The 15472-nt window shown below is 38.9% G+C and overlaps 2 protein-coding genes across 2 annotated transcripts; one reads left to right on the top strand and one right to left on the bottom strand.

Moving 5' to 3' along the window:
- Positions 1-2601: 2601 nt before the first annotated feature.
- Positions 2602-9753, bottom strand: stx7l (syntaxin 7-like). Its single transcript, XM_044049939.1, has 10 exons — positions 9691-9753; positions 7831-7924; positions 7686-7755; positions 7037-7127; positions 6776-6913; positions 5383-5429; positions 5204-5294; positions 5043-5115; positions 4676-4758; positions 2602-3489 (listed from the first exon to the last, which is right to left on the bottom strand). The coding sequence occupies exons 2-10, from the start codon at positions 7913-7915 to the stop codon at positions 3394-3396; spliced, it is 774 nt and encodes a 257-aa protein (XP_043905874.1). The 5' UTR covers positions 7916-7924; positions 9691-9753; the 3' UTR covers positions 2602-3393.
- Positions 9754-11608: 1855 nt separating this feature from the next.
- On the top strand, positions 11609-14720 carry LOC122784124 (protein LEG1 homolog). Its single transcript, XM_044049225.1, has 8 exons — positions 11609-11955; positions 12104-12190; positions 12291-12364; positions 12519-12623; positions 13049-13167; positions 13892-14033; positions 14127-14214; positions 14315-14720. The coding sequence occupies exons 1-8, from the start codon at positions 11658-11660 to the stop codon at positions 14464-14466; spliced, it is 1065 nt and encodes a 354-aa protein (XP_043905160.1). The 5' UTR covers positions 11609-11657; the 3' UTR covers positions 14467-14720.
- Positions 14721-15472: the final 752 nt, after the last annotated feature.

Below are 15472 nucleotides of genomic sequence, written 5' to 3'. Positions count from 1 at the left end.
AAGGGGGAGTGGGTAGCGAGGAGAGTAAAACCATTTATGATGAAAACCAGGCTTCTGCTATAACAATTTCAGCTGAAAAAATAATGTAGACGTAATGCAGCTCTCACCACTCCATGTGATGAGAATCATGATTCGCTGATCTGCATCCCGGAGCAGACAAAGCATTCATTGTCTCGCTCTCAAGGACACTTCTGCAGCTGAAGAGCCGAAAACTGAGCAGCCACTTTGAAGAACAGTCAGCACGTTGATCAAAGACCCGGCTGATGATGCAGTTTGGTTATTATTCTTTTACTGATGCCTTCTTTTCTTTTAACTTTCTTCCCGTCTTCTGTGACTGGTGAGAAATCAAAGCTGCCAGACATCGAGTGTAAACAGCTCTTCCAAAGATTATGCTAATTACATTCGTCATGTTAATCCACTAGAAAATACATTACACAGTGGAATATTTGGGATTTGAAGGCTGTGCCAGTAATCCTGCACTGCCCCCTGCTGACAGTGATAACAAGTTTTCTTTTAATATAATTCAGAAAAGGTGTTTTTGTTTTTCCCTTTTGACAAATGTATACATGTGTTGTATACATGTTTGATATTCTTGTTGCACACATTTAACAATTCATAGAATCCATACAATATACTCACCGTGATGATATGATTGGGGTTATCTTGTAATTGTTTTTTCATCATTTTGAGACACAGACTAACCGGGAGTTTGAGAGGAATAAGCATTTAATTAAAGATGCCAGTGAGTTGGAATAAGAAGTGTCTCAGCCTGTGTCTTTGGAGCTTAGGGTTAAGTTCAAGCCCAAAATATTCAGCGTATCTCTTTTACAAAACGATTTTATCTTGTGTAACTGTCGAAAATTGTTACTAAGCCATATTTGCAGTCAACTGTATCCAGTCAATTTTTTAGATTTATGAAAATGTCTCTTGTGTTCTGTCTCTGGGGAACAGGAACAAAAATGCAAAGTGCCACATTTGCTGTTAGAACTCCACATTGAGGAACACCCATGTATTTCCCCACAGCCCATGTTCTGCTGACGCATAGAGACATAACTTCACTGAGTTTAGTGTTTATTGCTGTAATTTGTCCACATCCTAGCAGAATGAAATGTTTATGTGCAGTCTCTACCAAGAGTCCAAATTCATTTGGTCATAATTTGTGATTTGTTCCGCATCAACAGGTGAAAAGAGCCTCTGTGCGTCAGACTTGTGCTTTCATAATGAAGGAGATTCATCAACAGGTGACCTCCTCCATTAAGTTCAACCTTCATTTTTGTCTGCTGGAGTCATATGTGGACCTGTGTTTGTCTTAAATGAGGCAGTAAAATAAATGTTTGGGCAACATGACATCAGCTGAGCAACGACCTATTCATTCCTTCACGTGTCTGTCCACTTCAAACAGCTAACTTTGCATCCGTTCAAACTTTCCTGAGCCTCCTCAGCCGTGACATTTCTGTTTGGTGTAGGAAAATCCCACTCAGCTCTTTGCAGCAACCTGCTACTTTCTGCATGTGTATCCAGCCCAAGAATATTCCCTGTCCTACTGACGCCCAGTTCAACCCATTCTCTGCGTCCGAATCCTCCGTCTCTCACTCCGCCAAGGAAAGCTTTGCCTTCTGCGTCACAGCTCTCTGTTACTTCCACATCCCAGTCCAACTCCAACACTGCCTGTTCCGACATTTACCTCACCTGCCACCTGATCTCATCCTCTCATGCCTGCCTCTGAAATGTATGTCATTCAGTCCTTCAGAGGGGTAAACAAGGACATGACAATGATGTGAGTTTTTCACTCAGTTAATGTTTATTAAAACAATTTACAAGAACGTCTTCTGTGGTGTTCCACAGGGACATGTTGTTGGCCCTCTACTAACACCAGGAACACCAGGCCTTTGTCGCAAAAGAAGCTGAGTCATTGGGAACGACTGCCAGTCAACAGCAGTTATGGAATGTAGAAAGAACTAACCTGCAGTGAGCTCTAGTTGACAAGTAGAGTAGATCATGTATAAGTATATTAATTATTTGAAAAAATGGACCTGGCCGTGTAGTCAGATTAAATTTCACACGTCTCCTCTGTATGAACACTGATGCTTTCACAGCAGCACAGAGATAGTGATAAAACACTGGGACAGTGTCATCTTCTGCTTTTGCAGTATCAGTGGTTATACTACTCAACATTTGTATGAAAGAATAATATAATTCAACAAAAATCAACCTCATTTCCACCAGTACATTCAGGTAATTTATTAAAGCTTAATCTCAACATTAAAAACATACATATACATATACATATATATATATATATATATATACATATATATATATATATATATACATATAATCATAGATCATAATTTTACATCTTGGTCAAACTGTTGTGATATGTTAGTTTGTAGTAACTTCCTCTACTTTGTGTTTTAACGGCTAGCAAATTGTTCCTGTTGTTGTTGTTGTTGTTGTCTCTGCATACAATATTTAAACTAATGTGTGAGTACATGTCAAGTGTCTTAATAGACCCTCTCATTGGGACCATGACTGACTGATGCAACCACGGCAGTGTGGTGTTTCAGGGGTTTAAATACAGAAAAGCATAGTAATCTGTGGTGTGATCAATAACTTGATTTAATAAAAACGATTAGACATGATGTACACTCACTTATTCCTCTGAGCTACACCGATAATAAACAGTCTGTCTGAAGGAAACAAACCGCTGACTCACACTCTCATTTTCATTATCCGACTAATGAATATCTATGGGGCTCATGATTGGTTGTTAGCGAAATGACAATGAAATTAGAATGAATCTGTGCAGTACTTCATTGAGCATTAGAAAACAATGACATTCATTTGATCAGAAATGAACTATTAATTTTAATTATAACTTTATGTACAATAGATATGAGTTTAAAAAAGCTGCATTGTCATGAAAATGTAGTTGTAGTAGTTTAGACTATGGTTACATTTGTTTTTGCTGAGTGAATTAACTTAGTGTACATGATTCACAGCAGATATCAATTTAAAAATGTAACCTGATAAAAGAAAGCAGCTGTAGAAATGTGGCATTTTGAAGACAGTTCAGCAGCTTTGTCAACACTGGACACTTTAACTATCAGCACAACAGAGATACTCTCAACATTGTCAAGGCAGCATAGAAACAGTTACTCTGTCTTTCACGGGACAAAAATCAACTTTTTCGTGTCAAAGTAAATCAAGGTTAAATCACACACACAGTTCAGTTAAAGCTGAAGATAACGAGAAAGCTACCAGCGCTAGTTTTGTGGGGGAGTGTGTCCTCCAAGGACAGACAGGCAGTTTGAGGAGGAGGAGGAGGCACAGGAGAGGAATGAAGGCACTTCATCTCATGTCCAGGCTGATGACGGAGGACAGGAACAATACTCATTTTTTGACCACTTGCCAGATGATGATTGCAACGACAACAACAACTACAGCCAGCACGATCATCAGGATGCATATCTTCTTCCGAGAGCGCCTCTGAAGTGGGGGAGGGGAGGGGGGTGATCGTGAAGGGCAGAAAAGCACAACTTACAACAAAAATATAATGTACAGTTATAATCAGATTTTTATTGCGTTCAGGAATTCTTTATTCGGGCTAATTGACATGTTGATGTGACTCAGACTCTTTTAGCCTCTTTCTCTTTGTCTGTTTCATTTGAGCAAAGAAACTAACAACTTGGTTACATAAAGACGTTCATATGCCCAGAAGTGCCTTAGATATATATTATGTATGTTTACATTACTATATACACACACAAATACTCTCTCTCTCTCACTCATATTCTACTGCTTTATCCTCCACATGAGGGTTGCAGGGGTTGCTGTGCCAATCTCAGCGGTCATAGGGCAAAAGTCGGGGTGCACCCTGGACAGGTCGCCAATTCATCACAGGGTCACACATAGAGACAAACAACCATCTTAGAATCCCTATATTTGCAGAAAATCGCAATAAATAATAAACATGAAGGCTCTAAATGCTCCTCTGTGTTCAATAAAATGGTAGAACTCTTTAGTATGAAGCTGCACATCTGCAAATATCTCACAATAAAAGCAAAAATGCTGGAGTGCTTTTACTTTGAAACAGATACACTGAATGTTGTGTTTGTGACACATGTGACAGATAGAGGTGCAGTGAAGCGTCTACAGTAAAAATCTGTCACTGCTATGATTATCTCATGCCATTTTTTTTGCATTATTGCTGTCCTGCTTGGGGCTCGACAGATCATACAGTTCATTGATTGAGAGTTTTAATACGCGACTCATTTGAAACAAGACAATAAGGTTTTGGCGAAGTTAATGTCACACGTTTGACAGTAGCTGATCCTTGTGTAGCATATGCAACTCATAAAAAGCTGGAATACAAAGCAACTTTTGTGTGCAACAACAATAAAAAGACGGAGAGACAGAGCTCATGATCTGAAGCTGCTCCCTGATGTCATCAAACTAGAACTTTTGTTGTAAATGTTTTGATTGCAAGAGAGAGAGAGACCCCTCGCAGCATACATGACATACTGCATGTTTAAAGAACAAGTACTATGTATAAGCAATGAGTTACAAACCACCTACAATAACATTTATACACTTAAATTATTTTACAGTCCTCTCTCTTCATTTGACCCGTTCTTCCTCTATCTGTCTTCACTGTCTTCCGTGGTGTTGTTACCTGATAATCAGCAGCTCGTGCTAGCTGCTGGGTGGCGCCCTGGACGTTCGTATCTGCACTCTCCACGTTGGCTTCTATACTGTCTGCAGTAAACACACACGGTTTTACATGAGGTAGAGGCTTTTGTTTTTACACATCTCAGGAAGAAGAAAACTACAGGAAAACACACATGTTTTACATTTCAAATATGGTGAATGCAAATATATGGCAGGCTTCCCATTTGTTTTGTTATTTTAAGAAGGAAAATACTATGTATTTCAATATTTAATAGCTACATATACTGTAAATATCAATAAAAACCCAGTTGCAAGGTTTATACATGGTTACATGGAGGCATGTCAAATATGTGCCAATGACAGATGCTCACCTATCATGTCTCCCTGCTCATGCACCATCATCCCCAGGTCCTTGAAGATGTCATTGATATCCGTGATGTCAGACTAAAGCAAAACACATGAAGAAAAAAGTTGTTCATATGAGTTATGTGGTGTAAATGCGCCGTTGCAGACATTTGATTCTTATTTGTACCTCCAACTGCAAGATGGCCGACTCCCTCTCTTGGATCAGTCTCAGGTCTTCTTCGGTGATGGCCTCGGCCTGAGCCTGCATCTGGGACTCACTGCAGGAGCAAAAACATACACATGTAATAAGAATAATAAACAGAATATGCTAATGAGTGCAGAAGGAAGAGAAAAAGGTGGACTGACTTTACAAATGGAGACACATTTCCAAAGCTGTCGTCAGGCTGGCCTCCCTGTTGAAGGGAACAGAAGGTACAGGATGTTATAGTGATGTTAGAACACCCATGACCTTAACGCCTCATTAAATAGAATTAAATCTCCAGAACAGTTTGTTGTCAAATATACAGTATATGTTCAGGTTCTTTTTTTTTTTTATCCTCCCTGCCAAAAAAATGTTCTTCGCCTATCCTTTCAAAAGGTGAGGAAGTGTTCCTGCTTATCAGTGTGAACACAGTGGGTAAAGATAACTGAGAGGGAACAGAGTTGCCAAGCAAGCAGGCTGCCCGGAGGGAACTCGGTTTCTAAAAACAGTCGCAATCTAACGGCACTCTCTGAGGCACGGTGATGTGAGAGCTCCTTGTGAAAGTTTACTTCTAAACTTTCAGTGAAGATAAATATTAATAAGTGGTCGTTACAGACTACGGTGACAAATGTTTTGGCAGAAATACAGTAATTGGGGACATAAGCAACAAAAATAAGCTCGACAGCAGCTTAAATAAGTTGTTTTTATATATATATCTATAATTGGACATGTAAATTCAGAGTAGATGGCACTGACAGATTATTGAACACAAGACAGTATGTAAAATGTAGTCATTTTACAATGAATGAAAAATCTTGGCAACTACACTAAATGTTTCTGCAGTGCCGGGAGTAACTGGGAATAAAGAATACATTTAGAAATATACAAGTTTAAAATGGAATTAGACATCATTGATGTACAGCAGTTTCTACAACGTATATGCGGGCCTTTATGCAGACTCTGATATCTACACTCAACCAAGATAAGTTCTTTCTGTGGCAGTGTTTGGCTGCAGTGGAATCTGCTGCTGGAGGATATGCAGCACTTAAAAAAGTGGGTCAGTGAGTCTTGATGAGAGGGAAATGTTTCATGGGCAAAAGCAGCTACAGCAGCTACAGGACAGCTACAGGAGACAAACAGACAGTAAAAATAACATTGCACACGCTCTAAAATGTAGGTAAAACCAGGTATAATAAACGCCTTAAGACACAGAACACTGTAAAAACAAACCACTATTTAAGAGTGAAGTTTACCAGTTTCCTTGTTGCGTTGAGTGATAGAGTTTGAGATGGATGGTTTGCTCGCTCTATTTTATGTATATAATAATATATCTTATAATTGTAGGTGTCTAACAAGACGCATTGTAACAGAACCTATTCAGAAGATAGAATGTGTGATAATATGGCTTATTTATAATCCTTTTCATGATATGACAGTGTCTAAACACTTCTTTATGTGTCATTTTTAACATCTGATAAAAGACACTCATGCTACTTTCTGTGTTTTCTGGTCTACGCGCGTACTCTTGTGACATTGCAGGCGCAGCAGATTACTCACCGACACCCTGGAGCTGGCTCGGACTCTGGCCACAACCTCCCTCTCTTTGTCAGCTGCCTGCCGCTGGGTCTTTTGGAAGTTATTTAGAGCGGCCGAGAAGTCATTTAGCAGGCGCTCTTTCTGTATTTTTCTCTGCCGCTAGGAGACGTGCAGAAAAATATTAACAGAGTAACCACAGAGTATAAGTTACAAAAAATCTGATTCATTTAAACATGACTTTAAACAGCTGTTTGGGGGAAAGGTAATTGAAGTGTTCAGTACCTGATCAGGGCCAACAGGAAGTGCAGAGAATGTCTTGATCAGTCGGTCAGTCTCTTTGGCTAGTTGGTTGCCCTGCTGCTGTTTCTGTTGCCTGGTGACAAAAGAAAAATAATATCAGAGAACATTTTTATTTTTTGGACAGAGGAAGAGCTGAGTATCACTGGACCTTTATAATGTTGGAAATTATGCTTTTATCATAGACTGTATATAAAAATGGGCGTAATCTTCCAGGTGCAAGACGAGATTCACACTTTGACACCATGACAGATTTTACAATGGAAATTCACCAACCTCACCTGCAACCAGGTTCCTATTGGATTATATTAGCTGTCAATTACACTGGTGAAGCCCTGAAACTAGTGATTAAGACCATTAACTCCTCTAGTTAATGTTTACTGAAGGTAATTCTGGTTCAAGCACAAGGTGCATAGAACCCTATTGAAACTGAAGGAATTATTATTATTATTATTATCGTTGTTATTTTCCCTTAGACTTCAACCAGTGGAGTCGCCCCCTAATGGCTAAGAGCAACTTCCTTCCCACCTTCTGGCTTAACTTTCCAAACTGTAAGACTATGTTTATTGTTTTTAATACCGTCATTCATTTTATTAAGCTGTATCAGCTTAACAAAGAACATCCACAAACTCACAGTGTGTGTGTAAGCTGGTTGCTGTCCTGCTCTGTTCCCAGCAGAGATACTGCCCTCTGCAGCTCGGCGTCTAGTGAAAAAACAAAACCTTTTAGTAATGTGTGTGTGTGTATGTGTGAGTGTGTAAGTGTGTGTACAGTCTTACTCAGCAGTGTGAGCTTCTGGATGTTGGAGCTGATGGTTTGAACTAAGGCATCGGGCTCCTCTGGAATCCCAGCATAGTACGCCATGCTGAAGAGCTGCGAGGACACACAACAACACAGTCACTTCACTCGTTCATAACTCATCATAAATGATTCATCATCTGTGACTGCCCTTATTTCATGCTCTTATTAAGTGACATGTGAAAATATTGCTCGGCTAAATACTACTGTGTATTGACAATTTGCATTATACGGGTACGACATCACACTGACGGATTAGACGGATGCAATAAAGCTGTTACACGCTGAAATATGTGCTGCTAACAGAGTTCAGTATGACTGTTGTTTGTGAAGGATGCACAAATTAATCCACTTTGAATGATGTATGGATTATATCTTAAAAAATTTTTATGGGATGGTCTGCACTATAGTGACACAATAAATTATATCTCCCTAAATGTTGTCAACATTAATTACCTCCGCCAAGCAGGTTACTTTTCATCAGCGTGGGCTTATCTGTAGGTTTGTCCTTCTGTTACCAAATTCCTGTCTAGTTTTTGATTCAGTTTAATTCAATCTGGGTTGTTTTTTTTGAAGAATCTATTACAAAAAAATAAAGTTTTAAGAAATCCTTGTCTCTAACAAAGGGCAAAATCAGTATGGTTTGGTTTGGTTCATCTGGATCTGATCCAGATTATAGACTTAGCTGGAATTTAAATATAAGATTTATCAAGTTCCAATATCAGGCTTATGTAAGATGTTAATAGCTATGAATGAGAATGTGCTCTGGGTCAAAATATCAATTTGGTGAAATTGATATTTTATTATTTTTTTTTTTTAATTTGTAAGTTACCTGGACGAAGAACGTTCATTACGATTACGAGACTTTATGTACTTTGTTGTGAATAAATAGAGAAATCCTGCACTTTTAACTTGTCACGGACGTTTTGTTTTCTTCAGTTCGACAGATATCATGATGCATCTCTACATGATTGTCTTGCAATATATTGACTATGACAGAATCGTTGTATCGTGATATTATTGGTATCGTGGTAGGTTTGAGAAGCTATTAATGTGTCCATATAGTGGAACTGACTAATACAACAGAGAGGATGGATTAATCAGTTAGTGATGATGTGTTTTTGAGTGGACAGCAAAGTAAGAATTTCATTGTACAGGGAAACGTGTTTCTTTACTGTGCATATGACAATAAACACTTTGAATTGAATTTGAATTGAATTGAATTGAATTGTGTTCATTCTTGCATACACAGCATTGATAAACCTGTGACAGGGCTGCTCCATGTTTACTACAGTACAGTCAGTCAAGCAGACTTCCGGTGCTGCTCACTCAAGCAAACTAACGCCACAAAGAAACTGTCAACCCTGCTATTGACTCTGAAGATGTTCATTATACACTTAATTAATGTAAACATTTAACACACGCTTTCAGCTTCAGCCAGCCGTGCTGCACCTCCATGTCTGCAAACATTAGTCAGTTTACTGGAGTAGACCGAGGAGAAAAATGCGGAAATCACAGCAGTTTACAACGGCAGAAGAAGAAGAAGAGCAGATATTATTACTTATTTATTTATTTCCGCCGTAGTGTTTATGACATTATTTCCACCATTGTCAACGCTGCTTTTTCTATTTCACGGCTGTCATTAAAATAAAAATTTAAAGTCGCAGAACATTTTAAAGATCGTTTTACCTCTTCGTTTTACAAACATATTTCCTTAATTTCTTTATATTCTAATAAACATAACACGGCATCACAAGTTCAAGGATTCACATTCGAAAGTATCCACAAGCCTCTCACACAGTGAAAGATGAGATAATAAAGTAAGAATTTGCTGCTTTTACCTTTCTGCTGACTTGTTGCAGTGCAGGAGTTTCCTGATTTCTCTGCCACGCCCCCTGTCACATGACAGGTGCAGCGCTGAGAACACGTGACTCAAAACATAAGAATGAAGTTCATAATCAGTGTATGAAAGCTGAAAAAGCATAAAAAGTTCATTTCAAACTAAAAGTCCAATCCTCATTGTGTGGAAACTGATCATCGCATAAAGATATCATTTAAAACAAAAAGACAAACATGAATTGAAAGGCAAGTCTTAAAATAAATTGAAATGTAAATGCTAATACTAAAAAAAGATTGGGATTTCATTTTTTAATTTTGGGATTATTAACAACCCCACTGCTTATTTTCTTATCAGGACGTTGGGCACCCTTCCCTCTCTTTGTTTACTTGACATGTTTTGCCAGACGTGAACTTGGACCTAGTTTTTCTAAAATCTTGGCTCCAGCCATTTATAATAAAACCTGCAAAAACTAAATAACGATTGTAACGCACTCACACGTCCCATACAAGAGTAATCCACATATGTGTTATTATAGTTAACAAAAACTAAAACAATAACGAAAACTAAATAGAACCCAACAAACTCTCTCTAAAAACTAATTAAGACTAAGTCATTTTAAATTAAACGAAAAATCCAGAACTATTATAACCTTGGTGTGTTGTACAGAGATCCATATCTGTGGTCATGTATGTTCACGTGGTTTAAGCTCCTGTGTTTGTTCGCAGGACAAACTTCTGAGACAGATCCTGAGGCATCTGCCTTTAGACAACAACTGATGTAGCACAGTCTGTCAAACAATGTTCAAAACCAATACAGTGTCCCCGATAAAAAGGTCAACTCACATGCAGGGGTCACATCAGTTAACCTTATGTTCTGTAAATACAGTACATGACAAAAGTCATATGTAACATTATGAAATGAGACTCACTTTTAACCCTTCAACCCGGCTTCTGCTGTGAGTTAAAGGAAAAAAATAAGAAAAAGCTTTGCCCAAAATGCAGCACTTGTCTTTGAGACAGTTAACAAAAGTTACATGATTGTTACTCACCAGAGATATGGCTTCAACTCTGTCCACTCATGAAGTTGATGCGAGCGTGATTTCTGTAGATTTCAAATAAGTTCATAACACATGCAGTATATAAGACGGAAAATATCAGATGAACATATTAATTACAAAATCTGTTATGGATAATTCAGAAAGGTTTCTGGTTTCTTATCATTGAACCTGTCCCTTCCCGTTCATCCTTTTTTTTTTTACACCATTTCTAAAGCTTATGGATGTTATTTTCTGTACTCTCATATAAATTCTATTTTTACTTTACTCCTGTCTCAAGCTGAAGGAGGTTAAACCTGCATCTCCTCCATTTTACAACCAATAAACCAAAGATCTGATAAACATACTGTTGCACCCTCAATGGCTCACTTAGAGATTTTATCTTGGACCAGTGAATAAAATCTCTAAATAGTTATTACCTCCCGTTTTGTTTCAATCAGATGTTGGATTTTTTTTTTTTACTGTGTTATAAGTCTAAGTTTATTATTTGTATACATTTAAATTTATACTAAAAATGATTGTGTTTGGGTTGATGGTGTTATATGTAATAAAACATTTGAATGACTGGATCATGACAAAAATGTGCTTTTCATAAGTTGTCTTCCTTCATCTTCACGTTACCCTGATTCTCTTCGTGCTTGTGTGCTTGGACTTCGATTTCTAAGTATTATGCCAAAGTATTGAGCACCATGCACATCCATTCTACCTATCTTATCTGTCTGTGAGGGTCCAGTGAACTATATGTCATGTGGCCTGATGTGAGTCGATGGCTCTGTGTTTGTTTGCTTGCAGGGGTCAGAGGATCTGAACTCTGGAGAGGATATAAACCCCGAATGTATGTAACAACCCTCAGTTTAGAGTACAAGCTCTTGACTCCCTGACATCCCTCTGCTCTGTGCAGTAGCAGCTCATCGATGATGCATCTGGCCGTCCTCAGCGTCCTCCTGGCATGTGCCGTGTCCCTCAGCAGCTCTGCTGTAGTTCTAGAAAATGGCCTGCCCATCCTGTGGGCTCATACGACCGAACAGATGAGTGACCTGCCGAAACAGAATGACATTCTGAACCCCGATCCTTGGCACTACCTTCACCGTATGAGTCTTTACCGGCTGATGATAGCTGCTACAAATCCATTCATGGGATCCATGGGGACAGACGCTACAGACAGTCCTCTTTGGGGGCTCCCACTGCAGCTTGCATGGATGGTAACTTCAGGTAGGATAACAATAATTATACCTATAAAAACCTCCCATTAAGCTAAGAGAGAAATTTAACTTGAGACAAACAAATGTCCGTGCCTGAAAATGCTTCTTACTTGTCGTGAGTGAACCTGAAATCCATGTCAAATGTCTTACTCCTGCAGGGCGTCTCGCAGATCCAACAGGTGCTACAACCTGCGGCCTGGAAACGGGAGATAACATGTGCATTTCTACTCAGAGCTGGTGGGGATGTAAGTATGACACACACAGATTGAGTTATTTTGTGTGAGAGAGATATAGTGTGTGTGTGCCGTCTTAAATCAACTCTTACATTAATATCTCCTATTTCAGGTGTGAACTATTTGTCCTCAGTACTGCCCTTCCTTTCTGCTGTGCAGCAAGGCTTCCTGGGGCCTGATCTTCAGGTACATTGAGACACGTGAAAAACTGTCTCAAAAAAAAGGAATAACTACAATAAAAGCTGCTTTTGGTTGGTTATAGACTGTCACATGAATATGAACAGTTACAGTTTTGGTGATTATAGATAACTGATTATACTGTAACTATGATCGTTATCAGGTGCAGATGCAGGTGCCTGAAGGTGTTGTGGACTATTGCACCACCTACGCTGACTGTGCCACTCGTTTTCCTGATGTCATGTCTAAGTGGGATGCCTTTTTCCAGGTGCAGTATATGCAAAACACTTTAGTGGGTTTGACTCATAAAGGTTAATCCATACAAAACAACATAGCAGTGTGAAGTCAACATCAACAACAACAGCATCTGTAACCACTGTTCAAACTGTAATTATCATATTATGTACTCACAGAGAGTATGAGGCTGGGGTTTGTCTCATCCTGACAAACCACACAGCAGAATCAAGACAAACAAAAAAATCATGATAACTGGGGTAAAGGCGAATTTACTGTTCACATGTGGGCAATGATGTCACTGTGACACACATTTATAGATATGTTACAAGCCAAAAGAACGGGCATCAGGGAGGCTCTGACAATCACAATGTCTCAGTTTCTGCTGCTTCTGTTTGTGCCTCTGTATCCTGACTCTTTATGGAAGAACTCCTGTGTGTGTGTATTTTGTGTTTAAAGGGTCTCAAGAGTGCAAGTGAGTCTCCTCTGTCTGATGCTGAGAAGAAAGATGCTCTCCTTGGTCTCAACTGGGCTGCTCAACTGGCTTCAACTCATTCTTCTTCAGTATGCGACACCAGGTAACACTCATGAAACCTTAAGCAGATTTCATTTGTGTGGTCTCCGCTCCAGTCTCCACTTCAGTTCACACCACGCCGAGCATCTTCATGTTGGCAGCTTTAAGCAAGCAGCCAGTTAGTTCATCATATTAAGTTTTGCCATAAAATCTCTCTACAAGCTCCTTAGATACCATGTTGAGTTAAGCAATATTGTGAATACACCCATCTAATTACGAGCGAGAGAGCAAATTAGCAAAGAATCGCCTTGTCGTCAGTTGATGACAGCTGCAGGCTTCACTACCATGTAATACATGAATGATTTCCAGACTTCCTTTCTTTAAAACATCATGCAAGTTTATGATTACATCAAAGTTATTTTGTGACTTTGAATGGTTCCTCTTTTCATGCCCCCTCTGCACCCTGAACCTCTGTCCTTGTACGTCTTAAAGGTGCGATGTGTAGATTTTAGTAACCTCTGGTTGGTGAAGTTGTGTGATGCACCTGAATATCTGTCACCTCACCCTCACATAGGAGAACCTATGCTATCCTTTAGTTATAATCAAAACTCAAAAGGTGTTTAGTTAGTTAGAACACAGTGGTCCAACATGGCAGTCATCCCTTATGTATTGTAAATATAAAGGTTATTTGTTGGTTAAACTTGCAAGCTGCAAGAATCAAACCCAGCATGAAGTCAGCAAATGTTAAATAGTGTTTTAACACCTTCCTGTCTTCTCCACTCATCCAGGAAGAGCTACTACTCCTCCACAGAGCAGTCGTTTTTTAACAGCTGGCTCAACTCAGCAGAGTATGTAGCGGCAGTGCATTTCCATTCCAATATCGCAAAAACTGTGCCGTTCATAAGCCCTCTGCCAGGTCGAGTGCTACAGGTACAGGCTTACATTTTCATCCATTCATTTCTGAATGTATTATGTCATACATGTGGGCCCTTCCAATTCCTTTGTCATAATTTGTATGTCTAGGAGAACGACAACTTCGCTGATCTGAGTGACGAGGAGAGGCACACACTGTCCATCTTCTCCTGGATGCAAAGCATCAACAGTTTTCTTGGTGGGGAAGTCACACATCAAATTATATTTGTGTTTCTTTGTTTTCTTCTAAAATTGAATTGGTGTCTTTTAATGATAGCTGTGATTCTGTCTTCTTTCAGGTGGTACACTGGTGAGTATGTGGCAAAAAGCCATGTGTTCAGTACAAACAAGAGAGAAAGGCAGGGAAATGCTGGAGCAGCTCCTACTCGACCCCCGGTTTGCCACGAGTTCTTTTGTGTCCCTCGTCACTGGAATGGCAACGGGCTGCTGAAAGTAGCACACAAACACATTTCTACAGACAACTCCTGTATTATGAAAGGTTTAAGGCATGCTAAAATACCTTTTAACTTGATGTGTTTTCTTACAGTGAATAATAGCCTATAATACAATAGTATGTAAAATAATGCGATTTTGTGGAGGATGTAGATCCATCTGTATTGTACATGTTCTCATCATTATCTTGTGAATGTGTAGCAAACTCTGCATTTCCACGTTTCATTTTCATTAATAAACTCTGTAAACAAAGTTCTTAAACTCTTGCTTGTGTGTGCAGATTAAGGCTTACAACTCAAAATGCTGACATAAAACTGCAGTCAACTCAAATACATGCGCTATATCACAGTGTATGGGGCAGATAAATGATAGCAAAGTACACCCGCTGAAGTACAGGGAAGACTATTCTAGGTTGCTTTCTTAAGAGGAAAATGGTCCTTACATACAAAATAATTCAAGGATTCAAGGAAAGTTAATTGCCATTCTGGCCGTGTAAAAACATGAATTTAATGAAATGCAGTACTCGGGTCTCAGTGAATAGTCTACTTTAAATGACTGAAAAAATAATGAACTATAACTATAGATCGACAGAAGCTTATGGGGGCAATGGCAGAAGGTTAAAGTGCAGTGTGTGCCAATTATCTTTGTCCCTTGGCTTCAATAATTATTAAATATGATGCATATTGAAGATTACATAAAACTCTTGGTACAAAAAATATTTATGAAATGTTTATTTTATTAATGAAACCAGTATTCGTCTATAAATCCCAACATTTCCTGGAGCTCCACTTCATTCCAACAGTGCCCCCTAGTGGTGATGTGGTGAAAATACAAACCTGTCTTATTTACATTAGAAATAATTTTATTCAGTTTCTTGTCATTCAGTTTGGAAAAAAATACTTTGAAATGTTTGAAAAGCCACTGTATTATGTGAGCAGCATGGCATAGAGTAATAATGGAAAAGACAGTCAAATGCAGTTTAATCTGATGCCTTTAATGGACTA

The sequence above is a fragment of the Solea senegalensis genome, linkage group LG17 (genome assembly GCF_019176455.1).
Source record: "Solea senegalensis isolate Sse05_10M linkage group LG17, IFAPA_SoseM_1, whole genome shotgun sequence".
Classification (NCBI taxonomy): domain Eukaryota; kingdom Metazoa; phylum Chordata; class Actinopteri; order Pleuronectiformes; family Soleidae; genus Solea; species Solea senegalensis.
This window is presented reverse-complemented; position numbering and strand designations above follow the sequence as displayed.